Source organism: Petaurus breviceps, unplaced genomic scaffold (assembly GCF_028583685.1).
Source record: "Petaurus breviceps papuanus isolate PSGF00001 unplaced genomic scaffold, PetGlider_PUasm1.0 227, whole genome shotgun sequence".
NCBI lineage: Eukaryota > Metazoa > Chordata > Mammalia > Diprotodontia > Petauridae > Petaurus > Petaurus breviceps.
The window spans coordinates 5,461,880-5,483,412 of NW_027185896.1; the positions used below are offsets into that span (position 1 = coordinate 5,461,880).

Sequence of the window (21,533 nt, forward strand, 5' to 3'; positions counted from 1 at the left end):
CTGAATGGTGAGCATGTGATGTTCACTTTGAAATTTGAAGAGGAACCAAAATTAAGAATAAAGTTATTACCTGAATTTAAAAGCATCATAAAATTGCAACTAACAACTATTTGCATCTTTTAAGCATTTCACAGAATGCTTAATTAATTAGCTTATGCAAAAATTGCCATGTGACTGAATCATGCATCAATAATTGTATAGCATGATATGTCAGATTATTTAATTGTAAAATAGTTAATTGCATCTTTTTATTGCAGTAATTGACCACAAACAAGTCTTTTTTTTTTACAATGCATATTGGTGGATCATTTGATTTAATTTCTAGTCTAATTTGAAATATAAATCCTAGGTACCTAGCTCTCTTTATAATCCTGTGGTGCCACTGCCAAAAGAAGGAGCTTAAATCACACTGAAGCTTTTATTTGTGGGAAGTCTGTACTTTTGGTACTGGAATGCCAACTGGAATACCAAAAAGCTATTCCAGAAAATGTTATATTTTGTTTAATATTTCAAAGCAGATAATTGTTAACTGCTAAACAGTATTTTCTGATGCTTGTAATTATTTCTATGATACTAAAGTTGCATATGGAATTTTTAAAGGCAGGTAGATCTTGCTTTTAACTATGATTAACATAAGTTGAAACTTCTGTAAAGGTTTCCTACATTGTAAAGGTTTCCTATAGAAAAAAACTAGTGTGTATGTACATAAGTCACAGAAATACAAGTTTACCAAACTAAAAAAAAATTATTTTTAGTTTACAACATTCATTTCCACAAGACTTTGAGTTACAAATTTTCTCCCCATCTTTCCCCTACCCATCACCTCAGAACAGCGATCCCACTGAATACCCCCTCCCCCAATTTATTCTCTCCTATATCCTCCTCTATTCCCCCTCCAACTTTCCAGTGGGCCAAGATGGATCTCCATACCCCAGTGCCTGTATATCTTGTTTTCCAGTGCATGTAAAAAATATATAATATTTTTAAACATTTGATTTTAAAACTTTGAATTCCAGATTCTTTTCCTTCTTCCCTCATCACCCACCCCTGCTAAGAGGAAAAGCAATTCAATATAGGTTGTATATGTGTAGTTGCACAAAACATTTCCATAGTGGATATATTGTGAAAGACTGACTATATATCCCTCCATCCTATCCCACCCCCCATTTGTTCTATTTTCTACTTTGACCCTGTCCCTTTTCAAAAGTGTATCTTCTAACTACCCTCCCCCTAATCTGCCCTCTCTTCTATCATCCCCCTTCTTATCCCCTTCCCCCCTGCTTTCCTGTAAGGCAAGATACCCAATTTAGTGTGTAATTCATTCCCTCCTTAAGCCAAATTCAATGAGAGTAAGGTTGATCCATTCCCTTTTGCCTTCCTGTTCTTCCCCTCCATTGTAACAGTTTTTCCTTGCCTCTTCTATATGAGATAATTTACCCTATTCTGTCTCTATCTCCTCTCATTATGTTCATCTCTCACTTCTTAATTTTATTTTTAAATATCATCCCTTCCTATTCAATTGATCCTGTGCCCTCTGTCTATGTATACCTGTACACACACACACACACATATATATATACATACAATCACATATGTATTCATACGCACACATACCCTCCTATGTAGACATATATGTATGTATATATATATATATATATATACACATTTATATTCCCTTCAACTATCCTCATACTGAGAAAGGTTTCATAAGTTAAAATTATCATTTTTCCATGTAGGCATGTAAATAGTTCAACTTTGATAAGTTCCTTATGATTTTTTTCCCTGTTTACCTTCTCATGTTTCTCTTGCTTCTTGTATCTGAATGTCATATTTTCTATTCAACTCTGGTTTTTTCATCAAGAATGCTTGAAAGTCCTCTATTTCATTGGATGACTATATTTCCCCCTGAAACATGATACTCAGTTTTGCTGGGTAGGTGATTCTTGGTTTTAATCCTAGCTCCTTTTCCCTCTGGAATATCATATTCCAAGCCCTTCGATCCCTCAGTGTAGAAGCTGCCAGATCCTGGGTTATCCTGATTGTGTTTCCACAATATTCAAATTGTTTTTCCTGGCTGCATGTAATATTCTCTCCTTGATCTGGGAACTCTGGAACCTGGCTATAATATTCCTAGGAGTTTTCTTTTGGGGATTGTTTTCAGGAGGTGATCAGTGGATTCTTTTAACCTCTATTTTGCCCTCTGGTTCTAAAACATTAGGGCAATTTTCCTTAAGAATTTCTTGAAGGATGATTTCTAGGTTCTTTTTTGGATCATGGCTTTCAGGTAGTCCAATAATTTTTAAATTATATCTCCTGGATCTATTTTCCAGGTTAGTGGAATTTTCCAATGAGATATTTCACATTGCCTTCTATTTTGTCATTTGTTTGGATCTGTTTCATAGTATCTTGATTTCTCATAAAGTCACTAGCTTCCATTTGCTCCAATCTAATTCTGAAAGAATTATTCTTTTCAATGAACTTTTGAAATCCCTTTTTTCATCTGGCAAATTCAGCTTTTTAAGGCATTCTCCTCATTGGCCTTTTGGGCCTCTTTTGCCATTTGAGTTAGTTAGTCTATTTTTTAAGGTGTTATTTTCTTCAGTCAGGTTGTTGACTCTCTTTTCATGATTTTATTTCATCATTCTCATTTCTCTTCCCAATTTTTCCTCCATTTCTCTTACTTGGTTTTCAAAATCCTTCTTGAGCTCCTCTATGGCCTATAACCAATTCATATTTTTCTTGGAAGCTTTTGGTGCAGGAGTTCTGACTTTGTTGTCTTTCTGCTGTTCCATACTTTGATCCTTTTTGTCCCCAAAAAAGGAATCTAAGGTTTGACTACTGTGTTTGCTTTGCTTCCTTTGCTTGCTCATGTTGCCACTCAATCACTTGACTTTTGAGATTTTTGCCACAATAGAACTCTGCTTCCAGAGAGGAGAGCTTTGCCCCAAATCTCTGGGATTTTCACAGCTGCTGGGGCTATTAGTTGGGTGCCTAAGAAATCCCTGGTCCCACCCCAATTAGAAGGTTAAAGTTCAGGAACAATATTATCCAGACATTCCCCAATTGGACTTCATAGATGAGTATACATCTGTTTCAATCACATGGCTTTACAAAATTACCATTAGTAGTCCTGGAGTGTAGAGAGGGGAACCCTACCCCATCAACTTCTGCACCTTAGGATCTCTCCTGAAAGGTGGAAAAGAAAAAAGTTGGGGAAAAAAAAAAGCTTTATCAAGTCACTTTTATAGGTGAGGTTAAAGGGTGCCTCTCAACAGAGTCCATTCTCCTGAGTTTGAGCCAAGCAATTCATCCCAGAAGCAGCCCCTATCAGAGTAATACAACCTCCAGAGGTACCAAGGAGTAGCTCCAAACCCAAAAATTCATGTTTGGGGCAACCTTAGTTATTGAACCACTACCAGGAGACATTGTTTACCCTCTCAACAAGGTGCCATTGGACATGTCCAAATCATCCATAGGGAGACACTTTCAAAAGTCCAACTAAAAGTCATCATATGATAAGGTCATCAAGTTGACTAAAGAACTCCCCTATTACAATAATTAAAGTCTTATACTTCGATAATGGACAAGTTCAGAAGATCTAGATCAATAGCAGCTCACATGAAGAAAAAACTTGGAATTTTTAATTTTACAAATTCAATTTTAGCTAACAATTACCCAAAAAAATTAAAGTGATTTGGGCTGTTAATAGATTTATAGTGCCTGCAACCAAGAAGGCAATAATCCTACTAGAGAGGCTAGGGGACTCAAGAAAGAGCATTAAAAGCAGAAGAAACATGATGAGCTAAGACAAATAGTGGTAGCATAGAGTATGTTTGGGAAAGAGCAAGTAGGTTCAATTTGGCCAGAAAGTATGATAGATGTAAGGGAGCAGCAGGAAATGAATGGGTGGAGACTAGATCATATGGCCTTTATTTTAAGTTTTTTTAAAAAGTATCTTTGATTCTTTTGTCCATCTACTCAGGTAATAGGAAACAAATAAAGAAGATTTCTGAGCAGGGAAATATAATCAGAGCAGTGCATTAGGAAAATTACTCTGGAAGGATGGTCTGAAAGGGGAGAGATTAAAGGTAAGGAGGTCCTTTAGGAGGGTATTACTATTTCCAGGAAAGAAAACAAGAAGCTAGGAAACAGAAATTGAAAGGAGTAGATGGAGAGAGATAGGCTATTTCTACTAAATAGATATAAATTAAAGCAATTTTACAGGGAAAAGATCCTAATAAAACATTAAACTATTTGTATCTCTCCTATTTTTCTCCTAATCTTGGTTAATGTACATATAGATACTTTTACTCAGTTGTCATAGTACTATGGTCCATATAATTTTCATTTTTAATAACTCTATATTACTCCATGTCAACGCATTATCCTTTGCTTTGGAATCATTGTAATTTAAATTTTTCTATTATAAATAGAGCTTCTAAGAGCATCTTTGGTACAAATTACTTTTCTTTTAGCACCTTCCTTTGATTATAATCCCAGTAGGTGACCAAAGATTCTTCTCCCCCCACCAGCCTCCCAAAAAATCTTTTAGCGAGAACAGTTCTATAGCCAACTTTTGGCGCCAACCATGAATAAATGAACATGCCAACACTGAGTTTTGCTAATTCATGAGTAATTGTACTTCAAAGTTGGTTTAAATTGCATTTCTTAAATTACCAATGAGGTTGGGTGTTTTTCATGTGACTTTTGCTACCTTCTCCAGCTCAGGGTGTCACAGGTATGATATGCTTTACAAATGTTTCTTGAATGACTATGTAGCCCAGAGGCTTCTCCATTGAGCAGTGAGTGGTACTTACTGTGCATGGACAGAGAGAAAAAGACAGGTATGTAAAGGACAATAGCAGTACCCACTTACCTTCCAGGAGCAAAGCTGGTACAGCCACTCAGGATGCAATCCCTGCACAAGCCACCAGATGGCTTGCTAAGACTTGAACTACTCATCTGAGTGTGTCAGTGTGCTGGGGCTGAAGTGGCTTGCTTGAATTTAGTCCCAACTCCAAGTATTCCATTGAGTTCCTTGAGAGCTCTGAATCTCCAGTACTAGCACAGTGCTTAGTACAGTGCCTGGTATATAGTAGACATTTAATAAATGTTTATTGATCGATAATAAGTACTTGATAAATGTTTTTTGATTGATTAAATGATTAGTGCCTTCCCTAGATTCTCTTCCTAGGACATAAAAATTTCCAATATGATTCATCAGAATAGCTTGTAATGACCGGGTATAGTGGTACACAGCTGTAATTCCTGCTGCTGGGGAATCTGAAGCTGGTGGATCACTTGAGCTTAGGAGTTCTGAGTGGAAGCAGGGCTAACATCAACCAGATGACCACACTAACTCTGGCACCAAAATGGGCCTCCTGGGAGCCAGGGTTCAGAGGACAAAGGAGAAAGAAAAGAAAGAGAGATAGAGACAGAGAGAAACAGAAGGACAGAGAGAACTAGTTTGGCTAGCTAAACTAGGTGTCCTACACATGCTGAATGTTTTTTTTTAAATTTTGTATATAAAAGTGTCTGTTGAAATTTAATGCTGTGGAATTATAATGATTAAGTTTGGCCCTGATGAAAAGATATGGGAATATAGTTCTTTCTTAAAGTGGGAGACTATGAGAGTGGAGCACTATATATAATATCATACTTTTTGATACGTTGGTTGGTTATGCTGAGATTTTCCCCTCTCATTTTTATTCTGTTTTTTTTTTTTTAAAGCAATTGGGGTTAAGTAACTTGCTTAAGGTTACACGGCTAACTTGCTTAAGGTGGGTGCTAAGTGTCTGAGCCCGGATTCAATCCCAGGTTATCTCGACTCTGGGGCCAGTGCTCTTACTCACTGTGCTACCTGGCCGCCCCTCTCATTTTTATTTTTCAGTATAAGGGATGGTTGGAGGAGAAGAAGGGGGAAAAGAAGGAGAATACACTGGGAAATGTAGGTAATGCCAAAATAATCAATTCAAAATTATTTTAGGATTTTTAAAAGTGTCTTTGATTCCTTTCTCCATCTACTTGGTTTTTGTTTTTTGTCAGACAGCAAAAATCTCAAGATGAGTCTAAGGTGAGCAACCATTTTGTGGGACACAGGGCCACTGACAGAAAATCCTGCTTTCAGCTTAGCTTCTAAAACCAGTAATTGGGGATTACATTTCAGGGAATGGCCCTGTGAGTCTGAATTCATCCTCCCAATTGTCTCCTACCAAGATGAGAAACAGGCTTTTGAAGTAATAAGTTAAAATGACTGAGTAAATCAAGTACCCCTGCTAAATTCATCTCAATGTCAGTGAGTGACTACTGTAGCCTTCAAAAGTAATATAGGGTGACTTTTCAACAAATATTTAAGCATCACCTTCTATGTGTAAGATATCTTTCCAGCTGCTAGGGTTAGAAAGGTAGATGTAACACAGACCTTGTTCTCTCAAGGTTCTTGCAAACCCTGCAGATAATAGGAGCTGGAGATGGGGAAGGTACAATACACAGATAGTTAAGACACAAGAGTGTGGTAAGGACAGAGGTTCAGATAAGGTATTATGAGAAATCTGAAGATGAAAAGATTGTTTTCACTTTTCATTCACAGGAAGACATAGGATCTGAGTTGGACCCTGAAAACAAAGATTTTGGGTGGACAGTGTGAGCTAAGACAGACAGAAAAGGGTATAATGAGATCTGAGAGTAGTCTACTTTGGTTGGGGTGTAGAGTGTAAAATACATGAAGGATGAACTAAGACTGGAAAAGTACATTGTGGAGGGTTCATTAAGGCTATGTCAAAATGACAACCAAACAAGTAGCCAAATAGATCTGAGCAATCAAAAACAAAGAACAATTTAATTCAGGGAAGAAATATTGTTGGGACTGCTCTAAAAGAGATGTATGCTTTAAATAAGGATTGGACTGCTGAAATACCCCCTGATTCGGAGAACCTAGAATTCTAAGGTTGTTCAATTTAGACCAAATGGTGGCCTCAATGGTTCTCACAGAGGATTAGGTATCAAAATGTTACAAATGTAGAGGGAAATATCATGGGGTCATAGACAGAGCTGGAAAAGTCCTTAGAGACTAACTAATCCAACCCCTTCATTTTACAAATGAGGAAACTGAGCTCCAATGTGGTTAAGAATAAATAACAAAGGCAGTATTTGAACTCAGGTCCCCTAAGTGCAATGCCAGTGTTAAATAACATAGCAAAGTCAAAGGATAAGATCTTTGTTGGGGAAGAGAACAGAGACCAGAAATGAAAGATTCAGAGAGCTTAGTCAAAGACCAGAACCAAGAAAAGGGACACTAGTTCAGAAAGTGGACTCAGACTTTGGGCACAAACTTTTCCAGGGAGGCCCTTAGCCCTAGAGATGCTCTGGCAGAATATCTCAGTCCTAGAGACAGCAGCAAAGCACTGCTCGTTTCTGGAGAGGGGCTCATGTGGCTCCAGGAGAGGCCCGTTTCTTGGCCTGAGAAATGGCAGCAACTGAAAGCAGTAGTGGATTAGTGAGAGTTCCTGGACCTACTCCCAAGGAGAGAGACGGCAGGGCTCTTGGATCAAGATAAGGAGTTCTGGCACCAAGATGAAGAAGCAAGAGACAAAGCCATAATGGAGAACGGCAGCCTGGACCTTTCCCCTCAATTCCTACTCTAAATTCTTCTCACAGGGCAGGTCTCTGAGTCTGAGCAATCAGACACTCTTTTTTTTTTTTTTTGGACGCTCTTTTTACTGTACTACTAGAGTTTTACTGTACAATCAACTAGAGTTGATTGAGTTGGTTCAGGTGTGAAAGAATTCACTTAAACCTCTGTAGCCATTAGGAGCTTTATTGATGCAAAAGCAGTACGGGGTTCCTAGCAAGCAAGCTAAGTGAGACTACAATATTGGGGGGAGTTATGCTATAAAAAGGTTTCAAAATGGCTAAGTAGTTTCAGAGGTTTTTATAGGAACTGAAGACTAGGGACAGGATAGGAGACACAAGATAAGGGACACAGGAAATTTTATGACCCAGACCCAGGATGTGGGGAGGCAAGGAACTTTATGGTCCAGCATAAGGGGGATAGTTTTATGGTATTTCAAGACAAGGAGAGAAAAGGGCATTAAACCCTAAGTTACAGGATCTCGAATTACAGGATGGGCCACGGAATGTGCCTGAAACCCCCTCAGGGGTCCTGGGAAAGTGACCTTTACAATTCCTTTTAACCCTTAGTGCACCGTTTGTATCTACATTATTACCATACTTCTGTATCCACCTGGTACCTTCCGTTTTCCCTTCACACCTTTCTGTAAAAAAAATCTAAATGGGGTGCTGAGTTCTTGTTTCCACACATTCTCTTCAGACAGCTCCCCCTTTATCCTCCTCCTTCGTGCTTTCATCATTTCATCCTTGAGGGGTCTCCTGTGCCTCCTGGATTGAAAACAGTCTCGCAGAGTTTTAATGGTTGGGATTATTTTCAAGTCATCCTTTAGCCAGACACCACAGTGGCCTCTGGGGATACAAAGACAAAAGTAAAATTGTCCCTGCCCTCAAGGGGCTTACATTCTAACGGAGGAGGGGGGAGGAAACAGCACGAAGCACAAAACTTAATGTGTGTGTACGTGTGTCTAAATATGTGTGTATACATTTGTAGAAACATATACACATACGCATGTGTGTAGGTAGGTTGAAATAAAATATAAAGCAAACACAAAAGGACCCAACACTGGAAGGGCTCCGGTGGCTGGGAGGGACAGGGGGAGGAGGGGGCGGACAGTCTGTCCGAAGGTCAGTAAGTGTGCACTCAGCGCCTTACTAGGGGCCGGGCTAAGCCCTAGGGACACGAGGAAAGGCAAAAAGACGGCGCCTGCCCTCCGGGAGCTCACGGTCTAACGCGGACCACCTGGAGACCAGGAAGGACTAACGCACTCTGGCCAGGATAGAATGGAGGTGACCCACAGGATTAAGGGGCATTGGGGAAGGCTTCGTGCAGAAGGAGGGAGAAGCCGGGAGGTGCTGGGAATGGTCCCCCGCGGGGTCTGGAGGCGTGGCTGCTCCCCTCTGCCCCCCACTGCTCCTTCCCTCTCCGGTAGAGTCAGAGAGGTTTGAGACGCTGTTATTCACCTAGGTTTCAGTGCTTTAGTAGGACTGAGCTGTGGCCGTAGGACCGACTCATCACTACTTTTATCTATAAGTGTGTCAAGTTCCCCACACGGAAGGGGGCGGTGCCCAAACATAATCGGGCCAACGAGCCCAGGAGACGCTCTGGCTACCGGCGGGAAGAACGGCCCGAGTGTTCTCTATGGCTGGTCCTCCGGGCATGCGCAGCGGCGGGGCAGGGATCGCTATGGCAGCGGCGTCGGCTTGGCCCCGACCGCGGGGCTCCCGTTAGGCCCGGCCGCCTCCACCAGCCTGTGAATGAGCGCCTAGGCTTCCCGCTGCTCCTGCCGGGGAATGTGCGGCGCCTCGGCCCCAGCCGCAGCCTCCGCCGCCCGTGGAGACCATGCCCCTGGCCGCCTACTGCTTCCTGCGGGCCGTGGGCAAGGGCAGCTACGGGGAGGTGACGCTTGTCCGGCACCGGCAGGACGGCAAGCAGGTGACCCGCGAGGGGGGGCGGGGAGCCAGGTGGGAAGGGGGAAGGGGAGGGGGAAGAGACGAGAGAAGGAGAAGGGAGGGGAGGAGGGAGGAGGGGAGCGCAACGGAGCGGCGTTCAGGGCTCAGCGCCCGGGCCTACACCTGCAGACAGACCCCTTGGGGGTGTCGGTGTTTTCTCCCTCTTCCTCACATTATCATGCGTGTGTCCGTGTTTAATGTAGAGTGAAAGAAGGCAAGGCGTGTTTTTCCTCTGTTTTGCTCGTTTTTCGTACCCCCAGTTTCGTGCAGGTAATAGGCCTTAATAAGTGCGTGTTGTGTTGGGCCAGGAGAAGTGAGAAGCTGGGCCAGGAATGAAGGGTTCGTGTAGATGAGCAGAAGGGGCTGGGCGGGGGTCCGGAGCCTGGCGACCTGAGGAGCAGGACTGGCAACGCCCCCACCCCCATCCCCAGTGATGGTAAGGGGCCGGGGCTAGGGGCTTCCAAGAGGGTGGATAGAGCTCTAGATCTTGTCTCAGACACCTAACAGTGGTGTGACCCTGGACAAGTCACTTACTTCAACGCCATTTACCTTATCTGTAGTGCTACCTACCTCGTGTTGTTGTGTGGATTACAGGAGATTCGGTGCTTTCCAAACCTTACAGTACAGTTTGTAATTTTTATTAGTCTAGTATTAGTCTTATCCACACACAGTGTGAGGGGGAGGTGAACACAGGAGTGAAGGAAGTGGAATGGGTTCTCCGGCTGGAGACACCTGGGTGGAGAATGGTAATGAAGGGAGAGACAGAAGCCCAGTTGGGAGAGTTGGTGGAGATGATTGAACAGTGCGGGTTAGGACAGAAGTGGAGATGAAACAAGGAAGAGCTACTGTGGGAAGTCCTACTTCTATTGGAGGAAGTGGCAGAGATGGAGTTGTTCAGTTGTTTCAGTCATGCCTGACTCTCTTAGACCCCATTTGGGGTTTTCTTGGCAAAGATACTGGAGTGATTTGTCATTTCTTTCTCTAGCTCATTTTACAGATGAGGAAACTGAGGCAAACAGGGTTAAGTGACACATCCAGGGTCACACAGCTAGTGTCTGAGGCCAAATTTGAACCCAGGAAGAGGAGTCTTCTTGACTCCTAGCTCATTGCTTTATCCACTGTGCCACCTAGCTGCCCTCATAAACAGCTGAAGTCCAGGCAAAAGATGAGTTGGACAGAGATGGGCTAGGTGGGAACTGTTAGTGGGGATACTAGGAAAAGGGTAAGGGTATATAAGAGCAGGGATAAAGGATTAAGAGAGTGGGGATTTGGGTTGAAAATACAAGCTAAAAGACTATGAAGTGGGAGGCAGAGATGAGGGATAGTTCTTGGATTGGATTTCTCTGATTTATAGAGGTTCTTCTTCTGTGAGGGAATTAATTTGACCCCAGATGGAATTCCCAAAGTTAGATCAACTGCAGGTGTTAAAGTTGCAGTGGAGGAAGGGAGTAGAGGGAGGAGTGATTATGATGATGCCAAAAAAGAAAAAAAAGGAAGGCCATTAAACCATTTTTAAAATACACACAGGAGTATGGAAAGAAGTTCAGAAAGAAGTACAAACAAGCAGGGCAGTTTTGAAAGTAATGAGTTGAATTTATTATGTACTTTTAAAATAAATCAAGAGATGTGAAAATTACATACTTTCATATACAGTCCTCTTGTATTAAAAATGCTTTTGGTGATAAGTTCAGAATAAGCAGCATTTTAAAAAGAATTAGAGGCAGAAGGGCTTTAAAAACTGTAAATGTGAGGGTGGAGCCAAGATGATGAAGAAAAGGCAGCCACTCACCTGAATTCTCCCCAAAACTCCTCTGAACACCTTTAAATAATGCCATAAAATAATTCCACAAGACACCCACAAAAGATGGGGTGAAATAATTTTCCAACCAAAGACAACTTAGAAGGTCAGCAGGAAATGTCTGTCACACCCCGGTGAGAGTGAAGCACAAGCCAGTGCAGGCTGTGCCACCACAGCCCCAGCAAACCAGGAACAAGGCCTTAGAAGCCTTTGAATCAGCAGCAGCAGCCTCTGCTTCCAGAGCTCAGCTCACAGACAGTAAGGGGGTTGAACAACTTGTCACAAGGAAATTACAGGGATCCCTTTGCTGGCACCAAGGATAGGACTCTGTTGCTTTGCCCATACTCGGATCTGGGTTGCAGCCCTGGTTGGCAGTCCTGGGGTGAGGAGGAGCATTAACACAATAGAGCTTGGGAGCACGGCTGGGACCTTCATCCTAGTTCCAGGGCAGAAAAGAGTGCTTGTGGTCACTCACAGACTAGAGGACAGGCCAGGAGAATAGTAAACACAAGTCTCCTTAGATCATACCAGCTTGGAAGAAATGAAAACTTCAGGCTTTCTAGAAGTATCTCTGAAAATAGCTGCACAAGGGGCGGCCAGGTAGCACAGCAAGTAAGAGCACCGGCTCCAGTGTTGAGAAGACCTGGAGATCGAATCCCAGGCTCGGACACTTAGCATCCACCCAGAAACACCTGGCCGTGTAACCTTGAGCAAGTTACTTAACCCCAATTGCTTAGGGGCAGCCAGGTGGTTCAGCGAGTAAGAGCACTGCCTCCAGTGTTGGGACGACCTGGAGATGGAATCCCGGGCTCAGACACTCAGCACCACACCCAGAAATAACTGGCCATGTAACCTTGAGCAAGTTACTTAACCCCAATTGCTTAAAAATAAAAAATTAAAAAATAGCTGCACAAAACCCTGAAACTTAGGACAGTGTACCTTCCACCCTGGAAGCAGAGCCCTACTTCTAACAAAGAGTTAAAAGTCAAGAAATAGACTGGGAAAATGAGCAAACAACAAAGTTACTATGGCGACAAGGAAGATCAAAATATTCAGACGAAAATGACCGAGTCAAAGCTCCTACATACAAAACCTTCAAGAAAAATATGAATTGGTCTCAGGCCATGGAAGAGCTCAAAAAGGATTTTGAAAATCAGGTGAGAAAGATAGAGGAAAAATCGGGAAGAGGGATGAGAGTAATGCAAGAAAGTCATGAAAAACGAGTCAGCAGCTTGGTAAAGGAGGCACAAAAAATACTGAAGAAAGTAACACCTTAAAAAACAGACTAGACCAAATGATATGAGGCACAACAAGCCAGTGAAGAGAAGAATGCCTTAAAAATCAGAATTGGCCAAATGGAAAAAGAGGCATGAAAATTTACTAAAGAAAAAAGCTCTCAAAAAGAGTCAGCCAAAGGAAAGGAGCTATAGAAGAAAAACATTTTTTTAAAAATTAGAATGGAGCAAAAGAAAACTAATGACTATGAGAAGTCAAGAAACAATAAAGGAAAAAAATTAAAAATAGAAGACAATACAAAATAGCTCATTGGCAAAACAACTAACCTGGAAAATAGATCCAGGAGAGATAATTTAACAATTATTGGACTACCTGAAAGCCATGATCAAAAAAGAGCCTAGACCTCCTCTTTCAAGAAATTATCAAGGAAAACTGCCTTGATATTCTAGAACCAGAGGATAAAAATAGAAATTGAAAGAATCCATTGATCACCTCCGAAAGAGATCTCAAAATGAAAACTCCCAGGAATATTATAGCTAAATTCCAGAGCTCCCAGGTCAAGGAGAAAATATTGCTAACATCCAGAAAGAAACTGTTCAAGTATCATGGAGCCACAGTCAGTATGACACGAGATTTAGCAACTTCTGTATTAAAAAATCAGGGGCTTGGGATATGATATTCTGGAGGGCAAAGGAACTAGGATTACAACCAAGAATCACCCACCCGGCAAAACTGAGTAAAATTCTTCACAGGGAAAAATGAACATTCAGTGAAATAGAGGACATTCAAGCATTCTTGATGAAAAGAGCCGAGCTGAATAGAAAATTTGACTTTCAAATACAAGACTCAAGAGAAGCATAAAAAGGAGAACAGGAAAGGGAAATCATAAAGGACTTTATAAGGTTAAACTGTTTACATTCCTACCTGGGAAGATGATACTTGTAACTCATAAGAACTTTCTCATTTTTAGAGCAGTTTAAAGGAGTATATCTAGACAGAGGGCACAATTGTGAGTTGAATATAAATGAGCTAAAAACAAAATAAAAATTAAGGTGTAAAAGAGGAATGTACTGGGAGAAAGAGAAAGGGAGAGGTAGAATGGGATAAACTACCTCACATAAAAGAGGCAAGAAAAAAGCTTTAAAGTGGAGGGGAAGAAGGAGAGGTGAGGGGCAGTGAGTGAACCTTACTCTCATCAGAATTGACTCAAAGGAATAACATACTCAATTGGGTATAGAAATCCATCTTACTCTACAGGAAAATAGGAGGGAAAAGGGAGAGGTGATAGAAGAGAGGACAGATTGGGGAAGGGAGTAATCAGAAGCAAAACAGTTCTGATGAGGGGCAGGGTAAAAGGAGAAAGAATAGAATAAGTGGGAGGGAAATAGGATGGAAGGGAAAACAGTAACTGTGAAAAAGATTTTGAGGCAAGTTTCTCTGATAAAGGCCTCATTTCTCTAACATAGAGAACTGAGTCAAATTTATAAAAAAAATAAGAACCATATCCAAATTGATAAATTATCAAAAGATATGAACAGTTTTCAGATGAAGTTATCAAAGTTATGTATAGCCATATGGAAAAAATACTCTTAACTCACCATTGATTGGAGAAATGCAAACTAAAACAGTTCTGAGGTACTACCTCATGTCTATTAGATTGGTTAATAGGACAGAAAAAGAAAATGACAAATGCTGGAGGGGATGTGGGGGGGGAAAATGAGACATTCATACACTGTTGATGGACTTGTGAACTGATTCAACCATTCTGTAGAGCATTTTGGAACCATGCCCAAATGGCTATAAAACCATGCAAACCCTCTGACCTAGCAGTACCACTACTAGGTCCGTATCCCGAAAGAGGTAAAAAACAAAAAAGGAAAAGTATCTATTTGTACAAAAATATTTATAGCAGCTCTTTTCTGGTGGCAAAGAATTGGAAATTGTGGGGATGATCTTCATTTGGAAAATGGCTGAACAAATCATGGTATGTGATTGTGATGGAATGCTATTGTGCTATAAGAAATGATGAGTAGGATGCTCTCAGAAAAACCTGAAAAGACTTACATGAGCTGATGCAGAGTGAAATGTACTGTGTACAGAGTGCCAGCAATATTGTAAAGGTGATCAGCTGTGAGTGACTTAGCTATTCTCAGCAATACAGTGATCCAAGACAATGCTGAAGGGCTTATGATGAAAAATGCTATCCATTCCCAGAGAAAGGACTGAATGTAATGTCTGAATGTAGATTGAAGTATACTTTTTTTTGTACTTTCTTTATCTTTCTTGAAGTGGTTTTTTTTTTGGTCTGTTTCCTTTCACAATGTGACTAATATGGAAATGGTTTGCATAACCACACATGTGTAACCTATATAGAATTGTTTGCCTTCTCAATGGGGGAGGGAGGAGTAGGGAAGAAGGGAGAGAGTTTGGAACTCAAAGTTTTAAAAACCAGTGTAAAAAATTGTTTTTACATGAAACTGGGGAAAAATAAAATACTAAATAAATTCAAAAAATAAAACTGTACTTGCTCTATGAATATATAGTAATATCCCTTGCATCATATAAGATGATAAGCATGACTGATTCATATGTAATCATAAAGAATTATTTTTCATTTTAAAAAACTAAAATGGAAAATATCCAGTATTAGGGGATTCTGAGTTTTCTTCAAGGTTGTCTGATTCCATAGTTTTCCCTCCACTAACAGATCACAATCACTTCCACAACTTAGTACATAGTTTCATGAGTTCCTGTGGGCAAAGTATAACCACTCTTGCTTGACTAAGTCTTCCTTGAGCTCAAACCACTAGAGTGGTTTGAGTCCTTTTTTGAGCCCCTCCAAACTTAAATTGGCTCCCATATGACAAGCAGGAAGATGGTCACAAGGTTCAAACATAAAGCTTTTCCACTTTATGCAGGATTTGCCAGAGCTTGTCTTCCAATGGCATTGCTTTCCAAGAACCCAGGTCACAACCTCCATGCTGTTGTGAGACATGTGAAGAGGATTTGGGTAGAAGTTCACTTTTCATAAAGGAGAATTACATAGTATACATTGTAGTGGAACTAGTGAGGTCAAGTTGGAATCTTTTTTAGCAGTTTATTTTTGAAGCTCTGCTGTTTTCTCTCTACTGTTATTACACAATTCCTATACATTTTCCCCATTTGAGATGTGCTTTGTCAGAGGTGGGGAAACTTCTACCTCAAGGCCCTTAAGGGCCACACTTTTGGACCCAGAGGGCTACATGTGGCCTCAAGGCCACAGGTTCCCCACCTCTGTGCTATGTGAATTAGTCTCCTTGTTGCATAGAGTAGTTTATTTTTACAATGAAATAGTCTTAGAAGGTAGGTTTTATAGGAATCTGTTTTAGCACCTTACAAACACTTACGAGGATTAGAAATAGTATGTGTGTATTCATGCATGTGTGTACATGTATACATATCTGAAAATGTGTTTCTTTGCAGTATGTCATCAAAAAACTAAATGTCCGAAATGCTTCCAGCCGAGAGCGTAAAGCTGCTGAGCAAGAGGCCCAGCTTTTGTCTCAGCTGAAGCACCCCAACATCGTTACCTATCGTGAGTCTTGGGAAGGAGGAGATGGCCTGCTCTACATAGTCATGGGCTTCTGTGAAGGAGGGGATCTCTATCGAAAACTCAAAGAACGGAAAGGCAAACTTCTTCCTGAGAACCAGGTGGTGGAGTGGTTTGTTCAGATCGCTATGGCCCTGCAGGTATTAATGTGGCAGCCTCTCATCTTCTAGGTCATTCTTTGTGACCTTAGAACTTCAAATTGCTTTTTGTGGAAGCTTTCAGCTGAATTGCAATTTTGTCAAATGTGTGTGGAAGACTAGTTAAAATTTTGTATTGTCGGGGAGGCTAGGTGGCACAGTGAGTAGAGCACTGGCCCTGGAGTCAGTAGGACCTGAGTTCAAATCTGGCCTCAGACACTTAACACAAAACTAGCCGTGTGACCTTGGGCAAGTCACTTAACCCCAGTTGCCCTCCAAAAAGTAAAAAAGAAAAGTTTTATATTGTAAGCAAGGATATTTATAATCATGGCATAAACATTTGGCTTATGCCACAGTTAAAGTACAGCTTTTAAAATTCTTTGCCAAAAAACCCCTGCAAATTATTCCTGAGCCACAAATTATTAAACCCTCAGGGTGCTTGACTTTAAAGGAAACACAGGGGAACTGCCTGGTTCTTGCTTTGGGAGCTCTCCTCCTAAATATAGCAATATGTGTATAATGCAGCTATCCAGCAACATCAGCTAGTAGAAACACTGACAAGAACCTGAAAGTTAGTAAAAAATGCAATTAAAGGACTACCTATTGAGAGCCTGCCTCATTTAGGTACACTGACTGCCTTGTGTGCTAAAGGAGATGAGTGGTTAGACTAGATATCATAAAGCCCATGACCTAAACCTCCTGCTCTTTACGAAAGCCCTCCCTCAGAACTTACTGATTCTTAATTTAGACACACTTCTAGTACACTTGGTTATCTGAGTTCCCTCTATCCAATAGATTAGAGGCAGAAACTTAGAAAGGTGGTAGAGGAAGGCTGTTAATGACAGGCACGCTGAACATTAGCTGGAAATAGCAGCTGACGGCTAGAAAGGAGATAAAAACTATAAAAAGAATAAATGAAATAAAACCAGCTAGCATTTATAGAGCCCCTGCAGAGTTCTGGGCCCTAAGCCAAGTGCTTTAGAAATACTTTCTCATCCTCACAACAACCCTGGGAAATGGGTGCTGTTGATATCTCCATTTTAACAGTTGAGGAAACTGAGGCAGGTAGACGTGAGATGATTTTTTCAAGGTCACAGAGCTAGTGAGTGCCTGAGTCTGGATTTGTATTCAGGTCTTCCTGATTTCAGACCCAGTGCTCTATGCACTGTACCCCGCCACTGCCACCTATACTTAAAAGCTACAGTGGTCTCAGGCTATTATGTGTGGCCTCTAGATAGTAATGCATGATCCAGGCATGAATAAATGATTGTTAATGTTTAATGTAGTTTATTTAAAGAAATAGGGAAATACCTATTATATTGGAAATATGTATACTATGTTTTAGAAATATTTCCATCCTTTAAAATAAAGGGCACTTTAGCACTTAAAAGAACTTTTCCTGTTTTCCTGTAATGCCAGATATATTAGATATCACTTTTGCCATAGAAAACTGTTTTTGCATTTTTACCCCAGTGGTATTTCTGTCTGAACAAATTTATAGTCATAACTTTTCAGGTCACAGAAGATAATATGAGGGAGATATTTCAGACACAGTTCTTTATTCATCTTAGGAATAAAATTTACTTTTATAGATATGACTGGGTCTCTATGACACATAATGTTATCCATTTCCCCTAAAAAAGATTTGTCTTGAGGTAGCAAGGTTTGAGGTGCTAATTAACACATGTGAAAGTATAACAGTCTGGGCTTCCTCCTACAGATGGATAGAGCAGTTTAAGAATGGAAAAATAAGCGTATATTTAATAGATGCAAATGTGACAGTGAGCTAACTGGAAGCATGATTCTGGATCTGAGCAAATTTTCTTTGAATGGCCCAACTAGATTTTCAAGGACACTGTAAATAGAAATGCACCTGTGGCCCTGCTTAGAGACTGACCTTGTGGATTCCCACATCTCTCTTCTACAGTCAGCCTTTCCATGTCTGGACTAAAAAAAATTGCTCATAGAAAACAGAACAGCAGAGACAGCATAGGGACAGCCCACACTGGCAAGAAAGACTTGATTTTGGATGTTGTGATCTGATAAAATTAGAGGCTCACGTGAATAGAGCTCCTTCACATTTACAAAGCACTTTCATATGAGCTTCTCAGTGACCCTGTGAGTCCTCTACATATTATTGCCTCTTTTTACAAATGGGGAAACTGAGGTTCAGAAGTTAAGTGACTTGCTTGTTGTCACACAGAAAGTATCAGAGACATGATTGGAACACAGGTCTTCCTGACTCCAACTTTGTCTTTCTTTCTACTTCCTTGAGTCTAATGCAAATAACTATGGGCCAATAATTAAAACACTTGGGTTCAAGATAATTCTGGTTGTAGCTCTGACACTGGCTATCTGTGTCAGCCAGGCAAGGAACTTAACCTCTGTGCCCCAGCTTCATGATCGGTAAAGCGGAAAGAACAGAGGCAGCATAGTGGCTTGGAAAAAGCTCCAGGTGTAATTCTTAGCATTTCTACTGCTTACTAACCTGTGTGGCCTTGGGTAAGTTATTTTCTTCTCTTGTCCCCTTTGTAAAATTAAAAATTAACTAGGTTCTTTTTATCTCTAAATCTGTGATGCTATCTTGAAATATAAATCTACTCCAATATAAATTATATTTCCTGCCTTTGGTGGGAAGAAATAGAATGGTTTTAACTGGGTTTGTGTAATACTAAAATGGTGACTTTTTGAAAACCATTGTTTTCTTTCTTACCTGAAAAGAAAAAGTCACGTCTTAAATCTAAATGCCTAGAAATTGTGAAAACTTCGGGAGAAACATGTTTGGGATTTGATTTTCTTACTTTTGAGGGGTCTACATTAGGCCTTTTATATAATAATGATTACAAAGAAAGTTTTGTTGTATCTTTATAACCAAGGAACTCCACAAGAATGATCTGAAAGAAATTTGAGTTTTTATGTGCTATTGATGAAGTTTTCTTTCTATCAGTATTTACATGAAAAACACATCCTTCATCGAGATCTGAAAACTCAGAATGTCTTCTTAACAAGAACAAACATCATCAAAGTAGGCGATCTGGGGATTGCCCGAGTGCTAGAAAATCAATATGACATGGCCAGTACACTCATCGGAACACCGTACTACATGAGTCCTGAATTATTCTCAAATAGACCCTACAACTATAAGGTGGGAAAGGGCTACCATTTATCAATTTACCCTGCTTCTGATTGTTTGTACTTTTAGAGCCAGATTGAACAAAAGGGCAAAATTGTCTTTGAATTTGTATAGGGAAAATTATCTTTTACTATAAAAATTAGGCATATGGTGAAACCATGCTGACACTTTCTTTTTTTCTTTTTTCCAGTCTGACGTTTGGGCTTTGGGATGCTGTGTCTACGAAATGGCTACACTGAAACATGCTTTCAATGCAAAAGACATGAATTCTTTAGTTTATCGAATTATTGAAGGAAAGGTAAAAACAAGTATAGAACTGATTGTATTTAGCATTGCGAACAAGATCTGTTTAGCTCAGTTTTGCAAATAACCACTTGTCCAGGACAAGTATTAATTTACACTGAGTGAGTAGAAAAAACATGGACCTCATCTGGGGAAAGGTGAGCTTAGAGTAGGGAAAATGAACTGATAATACTTTTTAGTTTCATTTTGCAAGGCTAGCTTAATGGCTTTAGAAAAATATTATAGGGTGTTTTTTTGAAAACAGGTACCCTGCAACGATACAGATTTGATGGAACTTTGGGAGGGTGTCTGGTCCATAAAAAACAGTTTGATATTAAGTAGATATTAAATGAAAGCCATTGAAAATAATTTACCTTGTCAGTTTGACTTTATTTTCTACAATAACCATCATCTGCAACAACTTATATATATTCATAAGTTTAGAATTGTAGAAAATGTTATTATATAATATATGGATGTCATTGTAGCAATCCCTTAATATCACAGCATTTCATCACAGCATAATACCCTTTGCACCAAAGCTGGGTGAAGGGGAGACTCCCCTGCTACACTGTGGCTCTCCATCTTCCATCCCTTGTCCTCACCACATGACTAGCTCATCTCTTCCCATTATCTTATTAAACCATGGACTAGATGTAAAAATCATGACATTGTAAATATTTAAACTTGTCATTCCATCCAAAACAGCTTAGCCATTGCTACCTTATACAGATAACCCTGTTTAGGTTAGCTTGGTCGCTGTAAATGCATGTTGGAAACTGTTGGTGATTATTTACTTTTTTTCCATGCAACACTGAGTCTTATTTGTCCTGTTTTTCTTCCTACAGCTGCCACCAATGCCAAAGGACTATAGCCCACAATTGGCAGAACTGATAAGAACCATGCTGTGCAAGAAGCCTGAGGAAAGGCCCTCTGTGAGAAGCATACTTAGGCAACCCTACATAAAACGCCACATTTCTTTGTTTTTGGAGGTCACAAAGGCGTAAGATATTTCCTATACAAGAATCTGGGCTAAAAAGTTAATAGTTTCAGTAAAGTAAGGCATCTATATTTTTAATATTTCTCTGGGTAGGAGTCTAAATACAAATTTTCATAGCAAATGACTGAAGTACTAAATTATCTTGTCTTTTAACTTTTGTCTATTTTTTCATAGACAAATTTTTAATTTTTGTCTATTTTTGTTAAAATTGAAAACCTAAAGGGCCAAGACAAAGACTAAATTGTTTGGCTGAATAGGATTTGTTCAGATCTAATAAATTATTTTCAGACCTCCGAAGGATCCCATGAGGGATCCCTCAGAAAAGTGAGCTCCCATTTTGTCTCGTATCTGCTTTTCTCCCAAACAGCGATCACTTGATCTGTAGCTTTGGTCTCTCTCTCTCACAGTGTAACCTATATTAACTTTTGAAGAGATGGGTATGCCTCCTGTCTTTGTGACATTGGATGGCTCACTACTCTGAGTCTCAGATTTTTTTATCTGAAAATAAGGGAGCTGGACTAGACAACTTCTGGGGCCCTTTCTAGAACTAAATATATGCACCAGAGACTTTGAGAGATTAATTGGCTTGCCCATGGTTCCACAGAGATGAGATTGGAAACCACTCCTTGTCAGTCCAAGTCCAGGATGCTTTCTGCTATGTCACACTAGCTCTTAGCCCACTCCATGGCTTTAAAAAGATTGCGGACAGACTTTGAGAAGCTGACCCCCAGGATGGGAGTGGTGGTGTGGCATGTGTGTTCTTTTAATACAGTCTAACA

At 40.3% G+C, this 21,533-nt stretch overlaps 1 protein-coding gene across 4 annotated transcripts in view; it reads left to right on the forward strand.

The window, feature by feature from the left end:
- Nucleotides 1-9,270: 9,270 nt before the first annotated feature.
- NEK4 (NIMA related kinase 4) overlaps nucleotides 9,271-21,533 on the forward strand; it is a 36,156-nt gene continuing 23,893 nt past the window's right edge. For 3 of the 4 annotated variants that reach the window (XM_069095487.1, XM_069095491.1, XM_069095488.1), the window contains exons 1-5: nucleotides 9,271-9,591; nucleotides 16,076-16,342; nucleotides 19,287-19,484; nucleotides 19,663-19,770; nucleotides 20,603-20,757. In XM_069095487.1, the coding sequence (XP_068951588.1) occupies nucleotides 9,421-9,591; nucleotides 16,076-16,342; nucleotides 19,287-19,484; nucleotides 19,663-19,770; nucleotides 20,603-20,757 (899 nt within the window). In that variant the 5' untranslated portion in view covers nucleotides 9,271-9,420. The remainder of the gene's footprint in view (nucleotides 9,592-16,075; nucleotides 16,343-19,286; nucleotides 19,485-19,662; nucleotides 19,771-20,602; nucleotides 20,758-21,533) is intronic. The other variant, XM_069095490.1, reaches the window with a different exon arrangement.